Source organism: Tupaia chinensis, unplaced genomic scaffold (assembly GCF_000334495.1).
Source record: "Tupaia chinensis unplaced genomic scaffold, TupChi_1.0 Scaffold000493_1, whole genome shotgun sequence".
NCBI classification, from domain to species: Eukaryota; Metazoa; Chordata; class Mammalia; order Scandentia; family Tupaiidae; genus Tupaia; species Tupaia belangeri.
The window spans coordinates 1,607,556-1,628,428 of NW_006160005.1; the positions used below are offsets into that span (position 1 = coordinate 1,607,556).

Sequence of the window (20,873 nt, forward strand, 5' to 3'; positions counted from 1 at the left end):
CTTTTTCTTTTTGGAGAGGCTTTTGCTATAGGGCACGTGTGCTCGCCAGAAAGGCAGAGAGAGACAGAGAGCGAGAAATCACGCCCCAGGGGGGATGGCCACACCACAATCCTTTCTCCTTCATTGTCCTCTTGGGATCTTGGGCATGCACGCACACACACACCCCTGGCGTGAGTTTAAGCCACTGGGTCTGGGACTCGAACTGCAGTGGGCTACATGGGAATTCAGCGACACAGCCATTACGCTAACTACTGGTCACCCACGGCTTAAAGATTTTTGTAAAATAAAAAGATTACAAAATAGACTTAACTGTATAGTAACAAATGATACTAGATGGAGAATAAAGTTACAAACTAAGTGTAACAAAATGTTCCAACTTTGTTAAAAATAAAACCCCAATTGTTTATTGAAATTCAACTTGCATTTGAAACTTTGGTGGATTAATAATTAAGTATTTGGAAAATGATGCAACTAAACTACATCAATCTTCACAGTGACATACAAGGGTTAAACTGAGGGGGAAATTTTATTTTTTTAGAGTTATTTTATTATCATTATTATTATTATTATTCATCTGCTATAGGGCATGCACACTCACTGGAGAGAGATACAGATAGAAAAAGTGATAGAGCAAGGTACCAGGTCTGGGCACTGGAACCGTGGTTGGCCATGTGGGAGTCCAGCACCTTCAACATACCGTAACCTGCTGACCCCAAAGGGGGAAATTTTTACATTTTTAAAACTCCTTTATATAGTGTTTAAAACTTCTTTAATGTAAAAAGCTATATATAAGGGACCTTTTAAAAGTCTGGAAAAAAATGGAATTAATGTATGAGCTTATTTTGATGCAAAAAATGTTTTAAATCCAAGCATGCTCTTTTTTCATAATATGTATTTTCCACACACTTTCTCAAGACCCTACATTCTCCCATATTTAAAACAAGGCAATAACCATTTCCTAAGATACCCAAACTCAGTCTTCGGACATCAACTACTAACAAGTTCGAAAAATGACTAAGAGAAGACCAGCTTGAGGTCAATTTTCAAATTTAGATTTCAATTTTCAAGTTTTTTATTTTAAATTTAGATTGAGATTCAAATTTAGGTAACAGGTCATATATATTTTCCTAAGTAGACCAAATGACGAATTTAAAGACTTTTTTTTTTTTTAATTTGCCAGAGCACTTGTCTGAGAGAGAAAGCGAGAAAGCACTCCCCATGGTGGATGGTCACCCTACAATTCCTTCTCCATCCCCCCCTCCCGGAGTGTTTTTCAAGCCACCAGGCAGGTCTGGGATTCAAACCACACGGTCAGCCATGTGGGATCCAGCTGCCTTAGCCACTATGCAGCCAGCTGGCCCTAGCGGCATTTTAATACTTGCCAGCATTGGTAAGAGGCTGCGACAGCAGTACAACTTGCTTCAGTGAAGTCCCACCCCAACCCTCACGTCCTAAACTCCCAAACTGGGGGCAGTATCCATGGCATTGGAAGAAAAATAAGGCAAACAAATCACGCCTCAATAATCGACATAAAAGCGTGAGGGGGGGTGTACAGTTTTTATTGGGTTGTCGGCAAAGTCATGATGCCTTTTTACATACAAACACGTAGAAAAATACTCAAGACTTTGCCGACGACCCGATACTTGTATTGCCCTCTCCAGAATGAAATGGATCGTTAAAAACTTTGGATAATCCAGAAGTGGAACTACAGCTCAGGGTCAGCAGTGGCCAGCCATCCTTTTCTTTTTAAATTATATTTCACTTTATTTATTTATTTATTCATTTATTTTAATTCGACCAGAGAAGGACAGAGCAAGCAAGTGAGAGGAAGAGAGGGAAAGTAAGAAAGCAAGCTGCCAGGTCCAGGACTCGAACCATGGTCGGCCATGTGGGAGTCCAGCACCATTAGCCACCATGCGACGTGCCGGCCCCATGGCCAGCCATCTATAAGGCAGTTTAGTCAGGGGCTGTTCAGGGCCCTGTAAAATGAAGCACTGACAGAAAGCTTTACCTTCCTACACTACAACAGTGCAAATTAAGTTCATTCTGTTGGTAGATCCTGCTTTGCCAACATATTCGATGTAAAACACGTAACAGACACTTAAAACAAAAACTTAGACGACAGGCAATATTTTGGAAACCAGGTCTTCCTCAAGCTGTGGAAAATCTGGGTGGCCCCGATTCGATATGACTGCTTTTTCTCCCACTCTAGAAAGAGGTGGAAATGTTTACATGGATACATCTGATGTGTTGACACAGCTCTTAGCAATAAGTCCTTCAAAAGGGCGATCTTTTCCTTCAGATTCTGCAACAAAGTTCTGATTGTCACGGTAAGCTGAAAAGAAAAGAACACAGCCTAAGTATTCTAGTCCGGACGTGTAGAATACACTAAATTCTATCACACAAGCGCTCCTCGGCAGACCGTGATTCAATAAGGAAGGGCTGGAAGAGATGCTGACTCCCCTGCGTCAAACTCAGGTCTGTAAGGCATCCCAACAGTCCCCCAGCCCAGCCGCCCACCTACACCCTGACCAGATGATGAGCCAGTCCACCCATCACGGACTGGAAACCATCAGTCTGCCCTCACTGTCAGCTGAATCCTGTCCCCTGCACTTCTGTCCACTGATCCTTTTTATCTACCTTGGAGCTACTTAGAAAATGGTGTTCTCATGGGACCAGCAGATGGCATAATGGCTACGTCACTGGACTCCCATGTAGTCGACTGCGGTTCAAGTCCCAGACCCGGTGGCTTAAACTTATGCCAGGTGTATGTGTGTGCGTGCCCCAAGAACCCAAGAGGATAAAGTAGAAGGGATTGTGGCGTGGCCATTCCCCCGGGGAGTGATTTCTCACTTTCTGTCTCTCTGTCTTTGAGCGCACACGCCCTTTAGCAAAAACCTCTCCAAAAAAGAAAATGGTGTTTTTTTGGGACCAGTGGGTGGCATATTGATTACGGTGCTGGATTCCCACATGACCAACCACAGTTCAAGTCCTGAACCCAGCAGCTTGAAAATCACACCAGGAGCGTGGCCAAAATCCCAGGAGGAGAATAGAGGAAAAGGGACTGCAGTGTGGCCATCCCCTCTGGGGGTGATTTCTCACTTTTCCTCTGACTGTCTCTCTCTGGCAAGCGCATGCATCCTATGGCAAAAACCTTTGGAAAAAAGAAAAAAAAAGAAATGGTTTTCCCTAAATCTTCATTCAACAGCAAACACCCCATAATTCCCCCAACTATACTTCAAATGACAAATGTCATACCCCATTACTACCCCAACTAGTCTAACACTTACGGCCCATGTAATCATTATATAGCAATGTGTGCTTTTTATAAGCAAGGAATGTTCATTGACCATGACTCTTTCCAAGAGTGTGTGAATTTCTTCCAACCATTCTTAAAAAACAAAGGAAATTTCTGTTTGTAACTCTACAGTACTAAATGAAAAGGATGGAGGTAGGATGGGGTGAGAACCTCTCTGGAATTTGGAAACGTAAAAACAAACAAACAAAAGCTGTCCATTTAAATGAAAACGTATTAAGCCGTGGATGAAATCAAAGGTGGTACATTAGAGAGACGGAAACCCCAGGTTTCATGTGCTCCTTGCGCAAAGTAGCGGTGGCGTGGTGGTTAGGGGTGCTGGACTCCCACATGGCCAACCATGGTTCAAGTCCTGGACCTGGTGGCTTACTTTCTTACTTTCTCTCTCTCTCTCTCTCTCTCTCTCTGTTCCCCTCTGGTCAAATTAAAAATAAATAAATAAAGTTAAATAAAATAATTCTTTTTTTAAAAAAAAAGTAGCAATTATAGCACAGAGGAGGAAGCAGGTACCCCCCTCAGGTTAGCAGGGTCACACTGTGGAAAACAGCAGAACAGCCAAGGGCTACGTGCATCCAGAACCCCTCCAGCTGTGGGCAGCCAGGGGAAGTCACTTCGTTTTCATACCCGCTGGAACCAGGAAGAACCACCCACAACGTTTCTGCAGGGAGCCCCAGGAAAGCCTCAGAGCAAAACAAGCAAACAAAAAATACACCACACACACACACACACACACACACACACACACAGGCCGTGAAGAGCCTACAAAATGAAAGACTAAAAAGCCTTCCAGAGATGAAATGAGGATGTAGCTACTAAAACGTATGACTCAAGTCTCAATGTGTTAACGTAGAAAGATAGCCATCATAACTTATTAGAAAAAATCAAATCAGGAAATGAAATGCTATCCAAATAAAAAGCAATCGAGAAACGAAAGGTACTAAAATGTTAAGGGTAGTTCTCTCTAAGGAGTGAGATATCTTAGTATTTCATAAAAAATGACTACTTTTGTAATCGAGACGGAAATTCTGTTATCATAATTAAACAGAAGCTTTCCAGAGCACAGAAAAAGAGAGAAAGCTTAATTCACATTTTAAGCTAACATAAGCCTGATAACGTGCACTGACAAAGAAAACCAAGAAAAAAAGAAATCATACATCAATCTTATTTCAAATTATAAATGCAGGGAACCAGCAGTTAGCGTAATGGCTATGTCGCTGGACTCCCACGTAGTCAACCGTGGTTCGCGTCCCGGATCCGGTGGCTTAAAACTCACGCCGGGCGCGTGTGCGTGCATGCCCAAGATCCCGAGAGGAGAATGGAGAAGGGATTGCGGCGTGACCATCCCCCCTGGGGGGTGATTTCTTGCTTTCTGTCTCCATGTCTCTGTCTGGCGAGTGCACGCGTCCTATAGCGAAAACCTCTCCAAAAAAAAAAAATTATAAATGCAAAAGTTCACTTTTTTCTCTAGGTTTTCTATTGGGTACATGTGCTCACTAGAGACAGACAGAGAAGAAAAGTGAGAAATCACTTCTCCCTAGGAGATGGTCATGCCACAATCCCTTCTCCATTCTCCTCTCAGGATTTTGGGCATGCATGCACATGGACCGGACATGTTTTCCAGGGTCCAGGACTCAAACAGTGCAGTCACCCATGTGGGATCCAACTGCCTTGACCTCCATGTCACGTGCTGAAAAAAAAAAAAATCTTTTAAAAAAATATTACCGAAGTGGGGCCAGCAGGTGGCACTGTGGTTAGGGTGATTGCCACATGGCCAACCATGGTTTTAGTCCCAGACCTGGCAACTTGCTTTCTCACTTTCTCTCTTTCTCTCTGGTGAGCACACGTGTCTTGTAACAAATTTAAAATAATAATAATAATGATAAACAAAACCGAATAAAAAACAATTCTTAAAAAAATTATCAAAGCACGTGAAGAATTACATTAAAATGGACAAGATACCATCACCAAATAGAATCTATTCTAGTTATTTTAAAATAGTTTGATGATAGAAAATATCATGAAAAAACTTTATGGTGTTAACAATTAAAAACAGGCTGAATGTATGATTAATACAGTACAGGAGGTAATTAAAAACAAAATAAGAAAAAATAAGAAAGAAAAACTAAAAACGAACACTACTGCCTTATGGGCAAATACTGTAATTTTTGAGATAGAGAGCATGTTTGCGCGCAAGAGGAAACGAGAGAGAGCGAGAGAGACACCCTTGATGTGGTCTTGTAATACCACAACCACCTTTTCCCGGCTCTGAGGATATCTGGCATGTTTCCAAGCCAACTGGGGGATCTAAACCTGGGATCAGCCATGTGGTTAAAGCAGCTGAATTCCATGTGGTCATCTAAGTGGTTCCAGTCTGGACCCAGCAGGTTGAAAAACATAACAGACATGTGTGTGTGCCTGCCCAGAATCCTGAGGGAAGGGAGAAAAGGGGATTGTAGTGTGGCCACACACCCCTAGGAGGTGATTTCTCCCCTTCCCTCCCTCTCTCCTTCTCCCTGTCTCTCTGTCCCTCTCTGGTGAGTGGACATCCAAAACTACAACAATGAATAAGTAAATAAGAACATTTAGATAATTAAATAAGTATACAGTATCTGGGTGGAAAAGGTCTTGCTAAGCAAGACAAAGTCAAACATCAAATGATAAAGGAGAGGAGGGGCGTAGTGGTTTAGGGTGCTGGACTCCCACATGGCTGACGGTGGTTCAAGTCCCAGACCTGGCAGCTTGCTTTCCTACTTTCCCTCTCCCTCTCTCTCTCTGGCTCTGCGACTTTATGTTCAAATAAAAATAAAAAGAAAGAAACAAACAAACAAACAAACAAAGTTGAATAATTAAAAAAAAGATAAAGGAGAGGCAATAACAATAATTATCATAAGGAGCTGATTTACCTAATATATAAGGAGCTCTCAAAGATCAAGACTAAAAAGGCCAACAATCTAATTGAAAAATGGGCCAAAGACAAAAAGATGGTTCAAAGAAACCATGTAGAGGGGCCAGGACGTGGTGTGGTGGTTATGGGCTCTGGGATCCCACACGGCCGACCGTGGTTCAAGCCCTGGACCTGGCTTGCTTTCTCATTCTCTCTCTCTCTGTTGCTTCACTCTCTTGCTTTGTCCCACTCTGGTCAAATTTAAATAAATAAAGTTAAATAAAATAATTCTGAAAAAAAAAAAAAAAAGGAAGAAACCATGTATATAACCCTTACACATAGGAGAACCTATTCCACCAAACTCATAATGCGAGAAATACAAATTTAAAACTACACTGAAATATTTCTCAGTTATCAGACTGGTAAAAATCCAGAAGACTGCAGTGCCCTTTGCAGACCGGGCTGTGCAGAATCTGAAGCCTTCACACACGGGGATAGGGTGCCGAGGGCTGCGACGGAGCCTGAGAAGGCCAATCCGGCAGCGGGTAACAACGTGACCTATGCCCTGGTTCTGAGAACACATTCTTAAAGACGGCTCAAAAAAATGGATACACATAGACATACATTTTTAAAAGACAAGGTTTTTACCGCAGCATTAGACATAGCAGCAACAGGCTGAAAACAATCTAATTGTCCATGTTTAAGAAACGGGTTAAATAAACTACAGCCTATCAACACAACAGAGGTACTAGGCAGACCTAAACAAGAACTAAGAACATTTCTATCAATTAATATGAAGATTTCTACAACATGTTATTAAGAGATCGAGATACAAAAGAGCACATTTTGTATAAAAGGAAGATAACTGAGAATACACACACACACATACACACACACAAACACACACACACATACACAAACACACATACACACAGACTTATTTCTGCAAAAAGTAATGCAGTGGGCTGGAAGGTAGCATAGGGAAAAAGGTAACCCTCTATAAGGCTGAAACACAAGGTGAAGTTCAGGTTCGCATCCAGAGACCTCCATGAATACAAAGAGCACACATGTGCCCATGGTCTGAGGCTGGAGGTGATCATGGCATCAAGACTCTGCTGCAGATGCTGTCTCTCTCTCTCTCCCTCTCTCTCCCTCTTTTTCTCTCACTGTGGCTCTTGCCAATGGAAGAACTAATTAATAAACTTGAAAATAAATATTTAGGGGCCAGCAGATGACACAGCAGTTACATAGATGGTCTCCCATATGGCTGACTGCAGTTCGAGTCCTGAACCTGGTGGCTTGAAACTCATGCCAGGTGTATGTGCGTGCATGTCCAAGATCCCAGGAGAGTGGAGAAGGGACTAGGGCATAGCCATCACTCTAGGGAGTGATTTCTCACTTTCCCTCTCACTGTCTCTCTCTCTCTCTCCAGCAGACCTCTTTGTCTGCTTGCTTCTCTTTCTTAATGAATAAATAAATAAACTTCAAAAAAGAAAATAAATGGCATGGGCCCAGTAGATGGCATAGTGGTTAAGGTGCTGGATTTTCACATGGCTGACCACAGTTCAAGTCCTAGACCTGACCGCTTGAAACTCATGCCGGGCATGTGTGCGTGCATGCCAAAATCCCAGGAAGATAATGGAAGGGACGGGATTACGGCTGAACATACCCCCTGGGGGGCGATTTTTCTCTGTCTCTCTCTCTCTCCACACACATCCCATAGCAAAAATCTTTCAAGAAAAAAAGAAAAAAAAAAAAAAGAAAGAAAAGAAATGGCATAAAGTTTAGACTTTATTTAGTGTAGTACTTTTGAATTATCCTCTGTAAACTATGAGAAATCAAATGAGTAAAAATACACTCATGCTAGTCCAAGCTACATAGTGTAGTGGTTAACGCCAAGCTCCTGCCTAGGCTGGATGCTATATGGCCGACAGCAGTTCGGATCCCCAGGTCAACCTGAGAACGCACCAGGCGCCCAGGATTCCGAGGAGCTGGACAGCTGGGAGAAGGGGAGGGCTGCAGGATGGGACCCTGTTGACGGTGCGCTCACTCATTTCCTCTCTCTCTGTCAGAGGCACGTACACAGGCTCTCAGTCATAAAATAAATACACAGCTGTGTGTGTGTGTATTTTAGTGCTTTTGGAAACCAGGGTTCTCACTGTGAGAGAAAGAGAATACACATTTGGAATGAGGAAGGCAGGGTTGGATTTGAGTCGAGGGCCTCAGTATGAAATCAGGATTTCATAAAAACGTATTTCCTAGCCAAATCCCACCACTGTTTCTAGACAGCCCGCAGCTAAAGATGGTTTGCACATTTTTAAATGTAAAATATAAAGAAGGCCATTATCCTTTTGGCAAGAATGGATACTCGAAGAACTGTTGGCACTGTCTCTCGTCCAGCAAAGCCTAAAAGATTCACTAGCTGGAAGAAGTTTAGGAACCCTTAGACTAGATTTATAAAATAGTCAGAAACTTTTAAAGTAAAATAGGAGAAATTAAATACATCTTCTGCTTCACTTAGTCTCAATGATTAAAGACCCATTAACTGGTTGGTTATAATGTCACTTTGATACATGACACAGACAGGCCACACGCACAATTCAAACGAATCATTTCAAGTATTAATTCTCTCCTGGCATTACCTTGGGTGACTTTTCACCTTTCCTTTCATACTGATTGCGTTGTTGAATTTTCTCAGCGATCTCTTGGGCAATTTGACAAGTAGAATCGTATGTGGAGAACCTGCACCGAAGTCAGAAAAGAGAAAAATATGTAAGCTTCTTGAAAAGACATTTCTGCATTTCTAGGGTGGAGTTTTGTTTTGTTTTTAGGTTTTTGTCATAGGACATGTGCACTTGCCAGAGACAGAGGGAAAGCAAGAAATCAACCTCCCCCTTCTTCTCCATTCTCCTCTTGGGACTTTGGGCTCACACACATACATGCCCAATGTGATTTTCAACACTCCTGGTCCAGGACTTGAACAGCAGTCAGCCATGTGGGAATCCAGCACATTAACCAATCCACGTCCTGGCCCCTAGGTTGGAGTTTTTAGTTCTGGTCACAAATTTAGTTAGGAAGGGCGAATATGAACAGTATCATATCAGTGTTGAGCAGCGCTCACTACAGCCAGGCTCTACTCCGAATGTTCCATCTGTAGAACTCATAATCCATACAAGAATGCGTGGAGGCGGGTACCATTACAAGTCCCTTTTACCCATGAGAAAGAGGCACACAGAGGTAGAGTGACTTGCCCAAGTGGTACTGCCAGCTGCACCAAGGCTGTCTGGCCCAAGAGCCGGAGTCTCAGTTACTTTGTTATTTTACAAATGTTTTTTTTTTTTTTTAAAAAAAGGTAGGCTACCCAATGAGATGATGGATAAGGCAGCTGAATCCCATATGACTGTCCCAGATCCAGTGGTTTGAAAGGCATGAGGGGTGTGGGCATGCATCCCCAAAATCCCAAAAGGAGAAAAAAAAGAGAAGGGATTGTGGTGTGGCCATCCCCCACGGGGGGGCTGCTCTCTCACTTTCCTTTTCTCTGTTTCTCTCCTATGACCACACGTACCCTCCAGCAAATTAAAAATAAGTAAGTTTTACCTATGATGCATTTGCATCATGACTTTTCTGACGACCCAATAGGTATATATTTGTTCAGAGAGACAGAGAGAGAGAGAGACAGCACCCTTATCAATATCTGAACACTGCAATCCGCCCCTGGCCTGTCCCAGATCATGCCAGACTACTCAAGGACGGTCTTCAGACACAAACCAGCACCTTCCCATGTGGGTCAACCTTGCCAAGTGACATGTTCTACTGCTACTGCTGTCTGGCCCCTAAGAAAGCACCTGCATTCATTCATTCATTCATTCATAAAACATTTAACACACATTTTGGAAGGACTTTTGCTGTACGCTGTTCCAGGCACCAGAGAATTTGAGAGCAGGGAATGACTGGACAGAGTCCTTGTTTTCAAGGAGCTTATCTTTTAGTGAAGGCCGACAAACACAAAACAAATCAATGCAGAGTATGCCAGGAGTTGACACGCGCCGAGAAGAAACACAAAGCAGGATAAAGGGACAGAGTGTGATAGGGAGATGCTATTTAGGATCAGGTGACACTGAGGCAAGGTGAAGCAGCTAGCCAGGCAGACACCAAGGGAGGAGCGCCACAGTGCAGGAACAGCAAGGATGGTTTATCCTGTAATGCAAGATTCGGGGGACAAAGGCGCACCCCACCTGGCATCTGAGCTTGCCAGAATGCTCTCCAAATATTTACTGAGCTTCTACGTGCTATTGCTTCTGTCCATATTGTTTTCCTTCTGTCATAGCATTTTTACTCTTTTTCTGCTTTAGAGAAAATACTTACACGTGTGTACACACTTCTCTCGCCTACCAGGCGGTCTGCTTCTAAAGAGGAGACCCTGTTGTACTTAGATGACCAACCTACTTTCCAAGGCTGTCCACCACAAACTGCTGAAAACTGCAGTCTGCCCTCATGTCCCAATCTTTGCTTGAAAAATAAATGATCCATTTTTTAAGTCTTCCAACTCCCACAAATCACTTGTACACTGAAGGAACTTAACATGTGTTTTTGTTTTTTTTTTAATAAAGGGAAGAAAAATGCTTCCCTTAGAAATCTTACTACTGTGAGACCAGCAGTTGACATAATGGCTATGTCGCTGGACTCCCATGTAGTCAACTGCAGTTCGAGTTCCGGACCCGGAGGCTTAAACTCATGCCGGGTGCATGTGCATGTGTGCCCAAGATCCCAAGAGGAGAATGGAGGAGAAGGGATTGCGGTGTGGCCATCCCCCCGGGGGTGGGGGAGTGATTTCTCACTTTCTGTCTATCTCTGTCTGTCTTTTGGGCGAGTGCATGAGCCCTATAGCAAAAACCTTTCAAAAAGAAAGAAAGAAAGAAAGAAAGAAATTTTACTACCATTACTACAGCAAGAGCTAACAGCTGAGAACTTTATTTGGGCCAGGTCCTAACGCTAAGAGCTTTCATTGTAAACTTCGTAAGGATCCTATGAGGTAGGATCTCAGACCACTAATGCCCACCCTGCTTAAGGGGCTGGATTCCACACAGTCATATGGTTTGAGTCCTAAACCTGGAAGCTTGAAGATAACACCGAGCACGTGAGCGTAAATGCCCAAAATCCCAAGAAGAGAACGGAAAAGGGAGTGCAGCATGGCCATCTACCCAGGGGATGATTCCTCACTTTTTGTCTCTCTCTGGCGCACAAGCCCAATGGCAAAAACCTAAAACAAAAAGCAGCACTGTTCATGTTTATATCACATATACATATTTACATATATCACATATCCAGCACTCACATACATATTCTTGTACTCATGTTTTTATGAAAAAGTAGCAGGTGAGACAAGATAACATATAATTAAGAAAACAGAAGGGCCCAGTTGCTATGACACAGCAATAAAGCAAGCAAACTGCAAGGCTGGAAGCCACATGGCCAACTGCGGGTTAGGATCCCTGGGTCAGCTTGAAAACACGCTAGTGCCCACGGGGCTGCCCAAGATCCTGAGAAGCCGGAAGGCTAAGGGAGAGATTATGGCATGACAACACCCGGTTGAGGGTGACTTCCTCCCCTACCCAGGTGTCTTGTCTCCATCTTCATGTTGTCATTTGAGCCCTAAAGTGCAATGGTTCTGAAACTCTGCCACACACTAGAATCACTGGGGATTTACAAACACACACACACACACATACACACACACTGCCTGGCTGCTACCCACATGCATTGTGATTAAATTGGTATGGGGTTTAACATGGGCACAGGGGTTTTTTGTTTTTTTTTTAAGGTTTTTGCCATAAGGCATGTGTGCTCATCAGAGATAGATAGTGAGAAATTATCCCCAGACCCCGGGGGATGGCCACGCTGCAATCCCTTCTCCTCTGTCCTCCTCCTGGGATTTTGGGCATACTCACACTCACCTGGTGTGGTTTTCAAGCTGCTGGGTCCAGGACTCAAACCACAGTTGGTAATGTGGGAGTCCTGCACCTTAAAACCACCACGCCATCTGCTGGCCCCAAGGCAAGGAATTTTTTTTCCCCAGAGGTTTCTGCCATAGGGATGCATGCACTTGCCAGAGAGAGACAGAGACAGAGCTAGCAAGAGACAAAGTAAGAAATCACTCCCCAGGGGAATGGCCACACCACAATCCCTTCTTCTCCATTCTCCTCCTGAGATCCTAGGCATGCATGTACACATGCCCGGTGTGCTTTTCAAGCCACCCGGTCCAGGACTAGAACCACAGTTGGTTATGTGGGAGTCCGGGGCCTTAACCACCATACCACCTGCTGGCTCCAGGGCACAGAGATTTTTGAAAGCTCCTTAGATGATTCTAATCTGTAGCAAAGTTGGGAAACCACTGGCTAGAGGTAATGGCAACCTCCTCATGACATCAAGCACACAGATGCCTGAAACACTAGCCTAGGAAAATTACCCTGAGCTCTGCGTATACAAATGACGAGAGAAAACGAAAGAACAGCAGCGGGAAACCAGCAGAAGACTTCGCCAGCTGTTCGATACCCATAACCAGCGCCCACTCTTTACAGGCAAGGCGTTAGGGCAAAGGGTGGGACTGTGGCAGGAACGGCATAAAAGAGATGCCAGAGAAACTTAAACACCAGCGGAGGTTAGTGAATCATCTGATACGAGGAGTGAAGAAAAAGTGAATGATTCGACTTTTTAGGCGTAAGTGACATAAGAGACAGTGATGCATGACTGAGACTGTGGAACCAGAGAGGGGATCGTAAAGAAAGTTCCCAGACTATGAACTCGGCCTCTATCAGAAAGACACCAAATGTAGTGTGTATGTGCGCGTACGGATATACACGATGTCCACACACGCTGTATGTACACCCATACACGCATATACGTATGGTTACTTTTAGATAGTCCAAAGAATTTTTCAAAAGGGTACAGGACTGGGAACCAGCAGTTAGCGTAAGGGCTATGTCGCTGGACTCCCACGTAGTCGACCGTGGTTTGTGTCCCAGACCCAGTGGCTTAAAACTCACGCCGGGCACGTGTGCGTGCGTGCCCAAGATCCCGAGAGGAGAATGGAGGAGAAGGGATTGCGGCGTGATCATCCCCCCTGGGGGGTGATTTCTCGCTTTCTGTCTCTATGTCTCTCTCTCTGTCTGTCTGGCGAGCGCACGCGCCCTATAGCGAAAATCTCTCCAAAAACAAAAAAAGGGTACAGGACAGAGTGAAACAGAGAAGAATGTTGACAGCTGTAGAAATTGGATGATGAGTAGAACGGGCCCATTATTCTACTCTACTCTGTAGAGCTTTAGCCTTCCGTAATCAAGTTTTAAAAAATAAACAGACCAAAAATACAAAAACAAACAACAACAACAAAAAGACACATGCTACCAACATAAACGGGTCCAGTCGGATTATGAAACTACTGGGGTTAGCAGGTGGCACAGTGGTTAAGGTACTGGGCCTCCCACATGGCCGACAGCAGTTTGAGTCAGGGACTCAGCAACTTGAAAATCATGGTGGGCGTGTGTGTGCGCATGTCCAAAGTCCCAGGAAGAGACTGGAGAAGCGACTGCAGCATGGTCATCCTCTCTGGGGGATGATTTCTCACTTTCCCCTCTCCGTCTCTCTTCGGTGAGTGCACATAGCCTATGGCAGAAACCTTAAATTTAAACGAAAAAAGAATATGAAAGTGCTGAGATTTCACCATCATGTTTCAGAAATGGTATGGCCCCAACAAGTAAGTTACCCTGGCAGTAAAGCAAACTATACTTTAAGCAAAGGACCCAGTTCAGAGACAGGGATCCTCTCTGCTTCTCCTAGGAAACCCTGAGCTTACCACTCACTCTGCTAGGCCATTAAAACAGTAACGCACACATTCGACCCCTGGAGACCAGAACACTGACAGGCATCGGTCCCTAGGCCTCTCAGCAGCCCAAAGTTAGACTAGTCAAATCCATTCCTGTATGTTGTTTCGAAGTCTCATTCTACTCCTTTCCAGCCCCCTGATCAGCAGCCCACTTTGTCAGGTAGCTGATGAGAGGTGGCAAGGTCCCCCAAGGCTTGCTTTCAAGGGTCGAATGAGAAAGCCACTTGGTTAAACTGAGAGCAACAGGAAACAAGTGTAAATGCTTTTCAACATTAACTGTGGAAGAGGCTCAGGATCCAGTAAACACTGCCACTGATCAGAATGAGCGGGCGGGGGAGGGGGCTCTCCCTCATTATTTCCTCCTCTATGTGCACACTGAGGAAGTTAGCGTCTAGGAGGTGGAGAGCCACTTTGCACGATGCGACATGGGCTGAGAACACAGTCATAGCCTCGGCCCAGCTCGGTGGTGCAGTCAGTGTAAACTGAACCACGACACTGGAAGACCCATGGCCGACTATGGGTTGCGGGTTCTGATTCCTGGGTTAGTCTGAAAACACTGGACCTAGGAAGCTGGTAAGGGAGATCTTGGCATGACAAGACGCCGTCACTCACACGTGCTTCCCTCTCTCTCTCTGTGTTTCTCTCTATATATAGTGTGAATGCACCTGCTCTCTATTATGAATTAGAAAATAAATACAAGTTCATGCTCTTGAACGCAATGGTTTTACTGAAAAAGCCCAAGATCCCGAGAGGAGAATGGAGGAGAAGGGATTGCGGCGTGACCATCCCCCTGGGGGGTGATTTCTTGCTTTCTGTCTCTCTGTCTCTCTCTGTCTGTCTGGCGAGCGCACGCGCCCTATAGCAAAACAAACAAACAAACAAAATCTCTCAAAAAAAAAAAATGATGAGGGAAAAATGAGTAAGTATGAGTTTACTGGGTCAGGCTGTGGCCTGGTGGTTAAGGAGGCTAGATCCCACATGGCTGACTGTACAGTTCAAGCTCCAGACCTGGCACCTTAAGAAATACACTGGCTGCCAGGACACCAGCAGATGTCGTAATAGTTACACGTTGGACTCCCACACAGCTGACAGCAGTTTGAGTCCCAGACCTGGTGGCTTAAACCTCACAACAGGCACATGTGCGTGCACATCCAAGATCCTGAGACTAGAGAGGGGACTGCAGCATGGCCATTCTCCATGCTACAATCACGCTGGGGGGTGATTTTCGCTTTCTGTCTCTGTTTCTCTCTGTCTTTCCAGGGAGCACACATATCTTATGGCAAAAATCTCTCTCAAAAAAAAAAAATCCCATATGTAGGGTTAGCAAGGTGTGGGCATGGTGGTTAAGGTGCTTCCCCATGGCCAATTACAGTGTGACCCCCCAACCCAGTGGCTTGAAAATCATGCCCGGTAGTGGCCAGCAGGTGGCTGGATTCCAATATGGCCAACAGACCTAATGGCTTGCTTTCTCACTTTCTTGCTCTCTCTCTCTCTATCTCTCTCTCACCCTGTCCCTCTTTGGTCAAATTAAAATAAATACAGTTAAATAAAATAATCAAAAAAAAAATCATGCCCAGTATATGTGAGTGCCCCAAATCCTAAGAGATGGAGGAGAAAGGATTGTGGTGCCCTGGAGGGGGATTTCTCACTTTTCCTCTCTGTCTTTCTCCAGGAAACACACACACACACTATAGCAAAAATAGACAAACCAAACAAACAAAAAACCGTGTATGGGGGCCAGCAGGCAGCACGGAAGTTAAGACACCTGGATCTCACATGGCTGACATTGCTGGTTGAGTTTTAGACCTTGAGGCTTGAAAATCATGCCAGGCACGTGTGCTTGCTTGCTCGAAATCCTGAGAGGAGTCTGGAGAAGGGACTGCAGTGTAGCCATCCCTTCTGAAGGGTGATTTCACATTTTCTCTCTCTGTCTCTGTCTCTCTGGCCTATGACACACCCTATAGCAAAAACTAAAAAGAAAAAAAAACATGTTTGCATGCATGTACAAAATGCTGAGAATTAAGAAGGGACTGCAGGGACCAGCAGTTAGCGTAATGGCTATGTCGCTGGACTCCCACGTAGTCGACCACGGTTCGAGTCCTGGACCTGGTGGCTTAAAACTCACACCGGGCGCGTGTGCGTGCATGCCCAAGATCCTGAGAGGAGAATGGAGGAGAAGGGATTGCGGCGTGACCATCCCCCCTGGGGGGTGATTTCTCGCTTTCTGTCTCTCTGTCTCTCTCTGTCTGGCGAGTGCACGCGCCCTATAGCGAAAACCTCTCAAAAAAAAAAAAAAAAAATAAAAAGGGACTGCTCCGTGGCCGTCCCCCTGGGTAGTGATTTCTGATTTTCCCTCTCTTTCTCTGTCTCTCTCCAGCAAGCACAAGTGCTAAAAGTAAAACTTAAAAAGAAAATTGAAATCTATGTATGATCTTTTCATAAAACACATCCTACATGAACTCTTTTTTTTTTTTTTTTGGAGAGGATTTTTTCGCCCGACAGACAAAGAGAGACATAGAGACAGAAAGCGAGAAATCACCCCCCAGGGGGTATGATCACTCCGCAATCCCTTCTCCTCCATTCTCCTCTCCAGATCTTGGGCATGCACACGCACGCGCCCAGCGTGAGTTCTAAGTCCCCGAGTCCGGGACGCGAACCGCAGTCGACTACGTGGGAGTCCAGCAACATAGCCATTATGCTAACTGCTGGTCCCCTCCATGAACTCTTTAAAGACTCCTCATACATTACAGATTAAATAATAAATTTATTGCAACGAAATCGATCTTGGGCACTTCCAAATGATAAAATTCTTACTTATCTTCTCTGCAAGTATCAATTATTCTTCTAAATGTCCTATCAATGGGTGTATATAACTATTTAAGTTAAAAATAAAAGAGGTGTTAAGCAATCGGTTCATATAACCTAGATTCTAAGTAATTCTAATTGGATCTTAGAATTCATTCTCTTAACACCCAGACTCTGCAACTCTATAAACTATATTAGAAACATGAACATCTAACCTATATATACTCCAACAAGAAGTTTACAGACAGCTAGGATATATTTTTGGTTTTCTGTTTTTAGATTTTCATCATAAGGTGCATACCCTCACCAGAGACACAGAGACAGAGAGGGAAAGACAGAACTCACCCCCCCTCCCCAGAGGAGAGAGCCTTGCTAAACCCCTCCTTCATTCTCCTACCACGGGCTGCATTGTTTTTCAAGCCGTCAGCCACGTGGGATCCAGCGCCTTAACCACCACGCCAACCGCTGGCCCAACTAAGATACTTTATTTTTTTCTGCTATAGGGGTGCGAAGCGTATTCCCACTAGAAAGATAGAAAGCGAGAAATCACCCCTAGGAGGGATGGGCACATCGCAATCCCTTCTCCATTCTCCTCTGGGGATTTCGGGCAAAAGCACAAGCATTAGGCGTGACTTTTAAGCCGCCAGTCTGGGACTCGAACCACAGTCGATTACGTGGGCATCCATCCAGTGACGTAACCATTACACTATCTGTGGTCCCACGATACGTTTTCAATTACTAAACACAAAGGGCAAATCTGTTATGCTGGAGCGGTCTGTTCTTTAGGGTCAGAACTTGTATCTTTCAACCTTCAGTCTTTGCGACGTAAGTGGAGAATAAATTGTCTTTGTCAACTCCAGTTTTACTGCACAAGCTACCGCCGTAGGCACTGCCCCGGGGCATGGTAAAACGCCTTGCAAGCACGAAGTTACTTCCCTCTCCGATTCCTACAAGTCTTTGGAAGAGCCCACCAGACGGAGGTCCTAGCCTCAACTGGCTGGCGACCACGGATTCTGAACCTCGGATTCTCCACCTGGGAGAAAAAGGGGGTTCGATGGATGGACGGACATCCCACAAGAACGGTATTTCTACCTCACTCTTCCAGGCGTGCAGGGAAATCTGCGCCAGTCAGCTCCACGACCAGGACCCGCCTGGACGTCCGGGGCGAGACGCAGTCCGGAAGGGTCAAAGATTCGGCTCAAGTCCTCCACGCCCCGAAAAGGTCCTCGGGTTCTCCTCCCCGGGCCACCCAAGCAAGGTCCGAGTGTGGCGGATGTGCCCGGATACCCCACAGCCGGGGACGGCTGCTCCCTCCACCCCTATCCTGAAAGCCCTCCAGCTCCAAAGGTAGGCGACGCCGATGCCCAGCAGCCCGACCTCCCCGAAGGTCCCTCCGCGCATTGTCGCCCTCACCCGAGGCTCACCAGGGGTCCGGGGCCATCGTGCAGTCTCCGCCCGCTGCTCGGACACTTCCTGCTCGCAGCAGCTGACTACGGCGGCCCGCGCGGCTCACTCCCCGCGGCTCGGCCCGTGCGCGAGCGGAGCTGAAGTTGGTAAAGTGAACGCTGTGCACTAGGACCTGAGAACTCTGACGGAGACAGGCGTTCCCCTAGGGGACAGTAGGCGGTAGCACTCTGCTCCCACTAAACAGACGCGAAGTGCTGGGTGCAAGTAAAATAAATTTGTTGCCGATCGGAATCTAAGCATTTTTCCCAAAAGAGTGGGAACGCCGCAAGTCCTATCTCTAGCAGCTACTTAAAATGTTACCCTTCTTCAAAAACAAGCAAAAAAATCAAACGAACAATAAAACTGGGTTGAGGTGATAATTGCACACTGTGTACACTTACTAAAACTCACTTTAAATAAATTTTATGAAATGCAAATATACCTAAATAAAGCTTTTTTTAATCTTCAGAATATTTTTCCAATCCTGCTTTCAACGAGGAGCCCAAAGAATCAGACACATATTTTTAAAATGATTTATTTATTATTTAAAAATGTTTAAAATATTATTTTAAAATGTTTGCTAGAGGGCACATGTGTTCACCAGAGAGAGAAGGAAGGAAAGTGAGAAAGCAAACCGCCAGGTCCAGGACTTGAACCGCGGTCAACCATGTGGGAGTCCAGCACATTAACGATCACATACATATTTTATAGCAGTCTTCGCATCAATCCTCTACGCTCAACTTGAAAATGCCTTTAGGTATCGTTAACAAAAAGGTCACCGATAGGACACGCCGAGATGCGTATTTAGTCCCACCCCCTAAATTTCCAGAGAAACAGAAAAAAAAGAACCCACCCTTGATTTGCATGAAGTCAAAAGATCTGCAACTCGGCGGGCTGGGTTCCGCGCGGGTGTGGCCCTAGCGCGCATGCGCGCGTTCGTTACCCTAACGACCAGGAGACGCTGCACCCTCCGGAGCTGCGAGGAGAGAGAGCCTAGTGTCTGGAGATGGAAAACCAAATTTCACCCGAGGCCGAGGTAGCCGAGTTGGAGCTCGAGGCCGTGATCGGCTTCAATGGTGAGACGTCGAGCATCCCCGGGTGGGCTGGGTCAGGAACCACGGTAGTGCGAACGGTGAGAAGTTGGGTGGCACCTGAAAGGCAGTGTGGGGCAATGGCAGGAGCCCTAGCCAGGTCCGAACGCGGGGAACCAGTACAGCCTCCTTCCCACCAGCCTGAGAAGGTTACTTCTTGCATAGAGCCTCGGATAGTGGGGTGATTTTTACCGGCTCTGACAAGCGTCTGCACCTAACGGCGGCGGCGGAGGTGGACCTCTGTGAGGATGGAGCGACCCTTGTCCCACTAGGCCAGCTCTCCCTGGTTCTGACCCCACTGGCCAGCAAAGCTCCCGGCCCACCCGTAACCACCGGATGCTGTCGGGGTCGCCCCCTGGGACCAAGAAGTCTAAAATCCAGGCAGATGTGTTTGCGGGGGGGGGGGGGGAATGTTTGGGGGGGGGGGGGCTGTTTAAAAAGAACACTCTCAAGGATCATTTTGTTCCTGTAACCCGAAGACAAGATCCTATAATAAACGGAGAGGATTTCCGACCAAGGATGAAAAGGGACGCCAGGGGGAGCTGAGGGGAGCGATGTTTTCATCAAAACCGACTAGTTTCTTTGCTTTGAATATTTAGGAGGAAAGATGCTGTGTTGTGTTTGTTTTGAGATTGTTGTTGTTATGGGGTTTTTTTAGAAAATAAAAAAACAGTGGATTAAATTTTAGAAAAAGCAAGCCTGCATGTGCCTTGTGAAGCCTGGACGCTCTGAAATTGTAATGGGGTAGATGTAGAATCACTGACGGTTTACAAAGTTTTGAGTAGCTCGTAGCTCCCCGTTTTACTTTAACAGTCTCTGATAGAACACTCTCGAGTCAGCAGGTAGCATGGTGGTTAGGGTGGCTGGCTCCCACATGGCCAAGTGCGTAGTTAGAGTCCCAGTCTGAAAAACAACGCTATGTGTGAGGACCTGCGTGCCCGAAATCCCTACAGGAGGGGGAAAGATGGAGAAGGAATTGTGTGGCTATCCCCTATGGGGAGGACGGGGTTCTTTCCCACTTTCTCTCCCTCTTCCCTCTGGGGAGTACAGACTGTCTGGCAAAAACATTTTAAAACAAAATATAGAGGGACCAGCAGAGGGGTAATGGTTACGTGGCCTCCCAGGTACTTGGAGTTCCAGACCTGGTGGCTTAAAATTCATGCTGGGCACATGTGCATCGGAGCCCAAGATCCTGAGAGGAGAATGGAGGAGAAGGTATTGCAGTGTGGCCAGCCCTCCCAAGGGGATGATTTCTCGCTTTCTGTCTCGCTTTCTCTCTAGTGAGCGCACGCGCCCTATAGCAAAAATCTCTCTGTAAGAAAAAAAAATAATAATAATTAAAAAAAAGAAAACAGGTACCTAAAACTGAGATGTTAGCCATCTTTAGAGCTAGCTGGGTCAAAGGGTGGAGTAGCCATCCCTGAGTGCAGAAGGTCCCTGGTCAGCGTTGAG

At 45.6% G+C, this 20,873-nt stretch overlaps 2 protein-coding genes across 2 annotated transcripts in view; one reads left to right on the plus strand and one right to left on the minus strand.

The window, feature by feature from the left end:
- The window catches only part of STX8 (syntaxin 8), a 376,642-nt gene extending 358,229 nt beyond the window's left edge, over positions 1-18,413 (minus strand). Inside the window, exons 1-3 of the mRNA XM_006156403.3 lie at positions 18,309-18,413; positions 8,843-8,942; positions 2,241-2,335 (exon numbers count right to left, since the gene is read on the minus strand). Coding sequence (XP_006156465.1) covers positions 2,241-2,335; positions 8,843-8,942; positions 18,309-18,325 — 212 coding nt within the window. The 5' untranslated portion in view covers positions 18,326-18,413. The remainder of the gene's footprint in view (positions 1-2,240; positions 2,336-8,842; positions 8,943-18,308) is intronic.
- An 852-nt stretch (positions 18,414-19,265) lies between these two features.
- Positions 19,266-20,873, plus strand: part of CFAP52 (cilia and flagella associated protein 52) — a 92,478-nt gene continuing 90,870 nt past the window's right edge. Inside the window, 1 exon segment of the mRNA XM_006156404.3 lies at positions 19,266-19,406. Within this exon segment, the coding sequence (XP_006156466.1) occupies positions 19,337-19,406 (70 nt within the window). The 5' untranslated portion in view covers positions 19,266-19,336.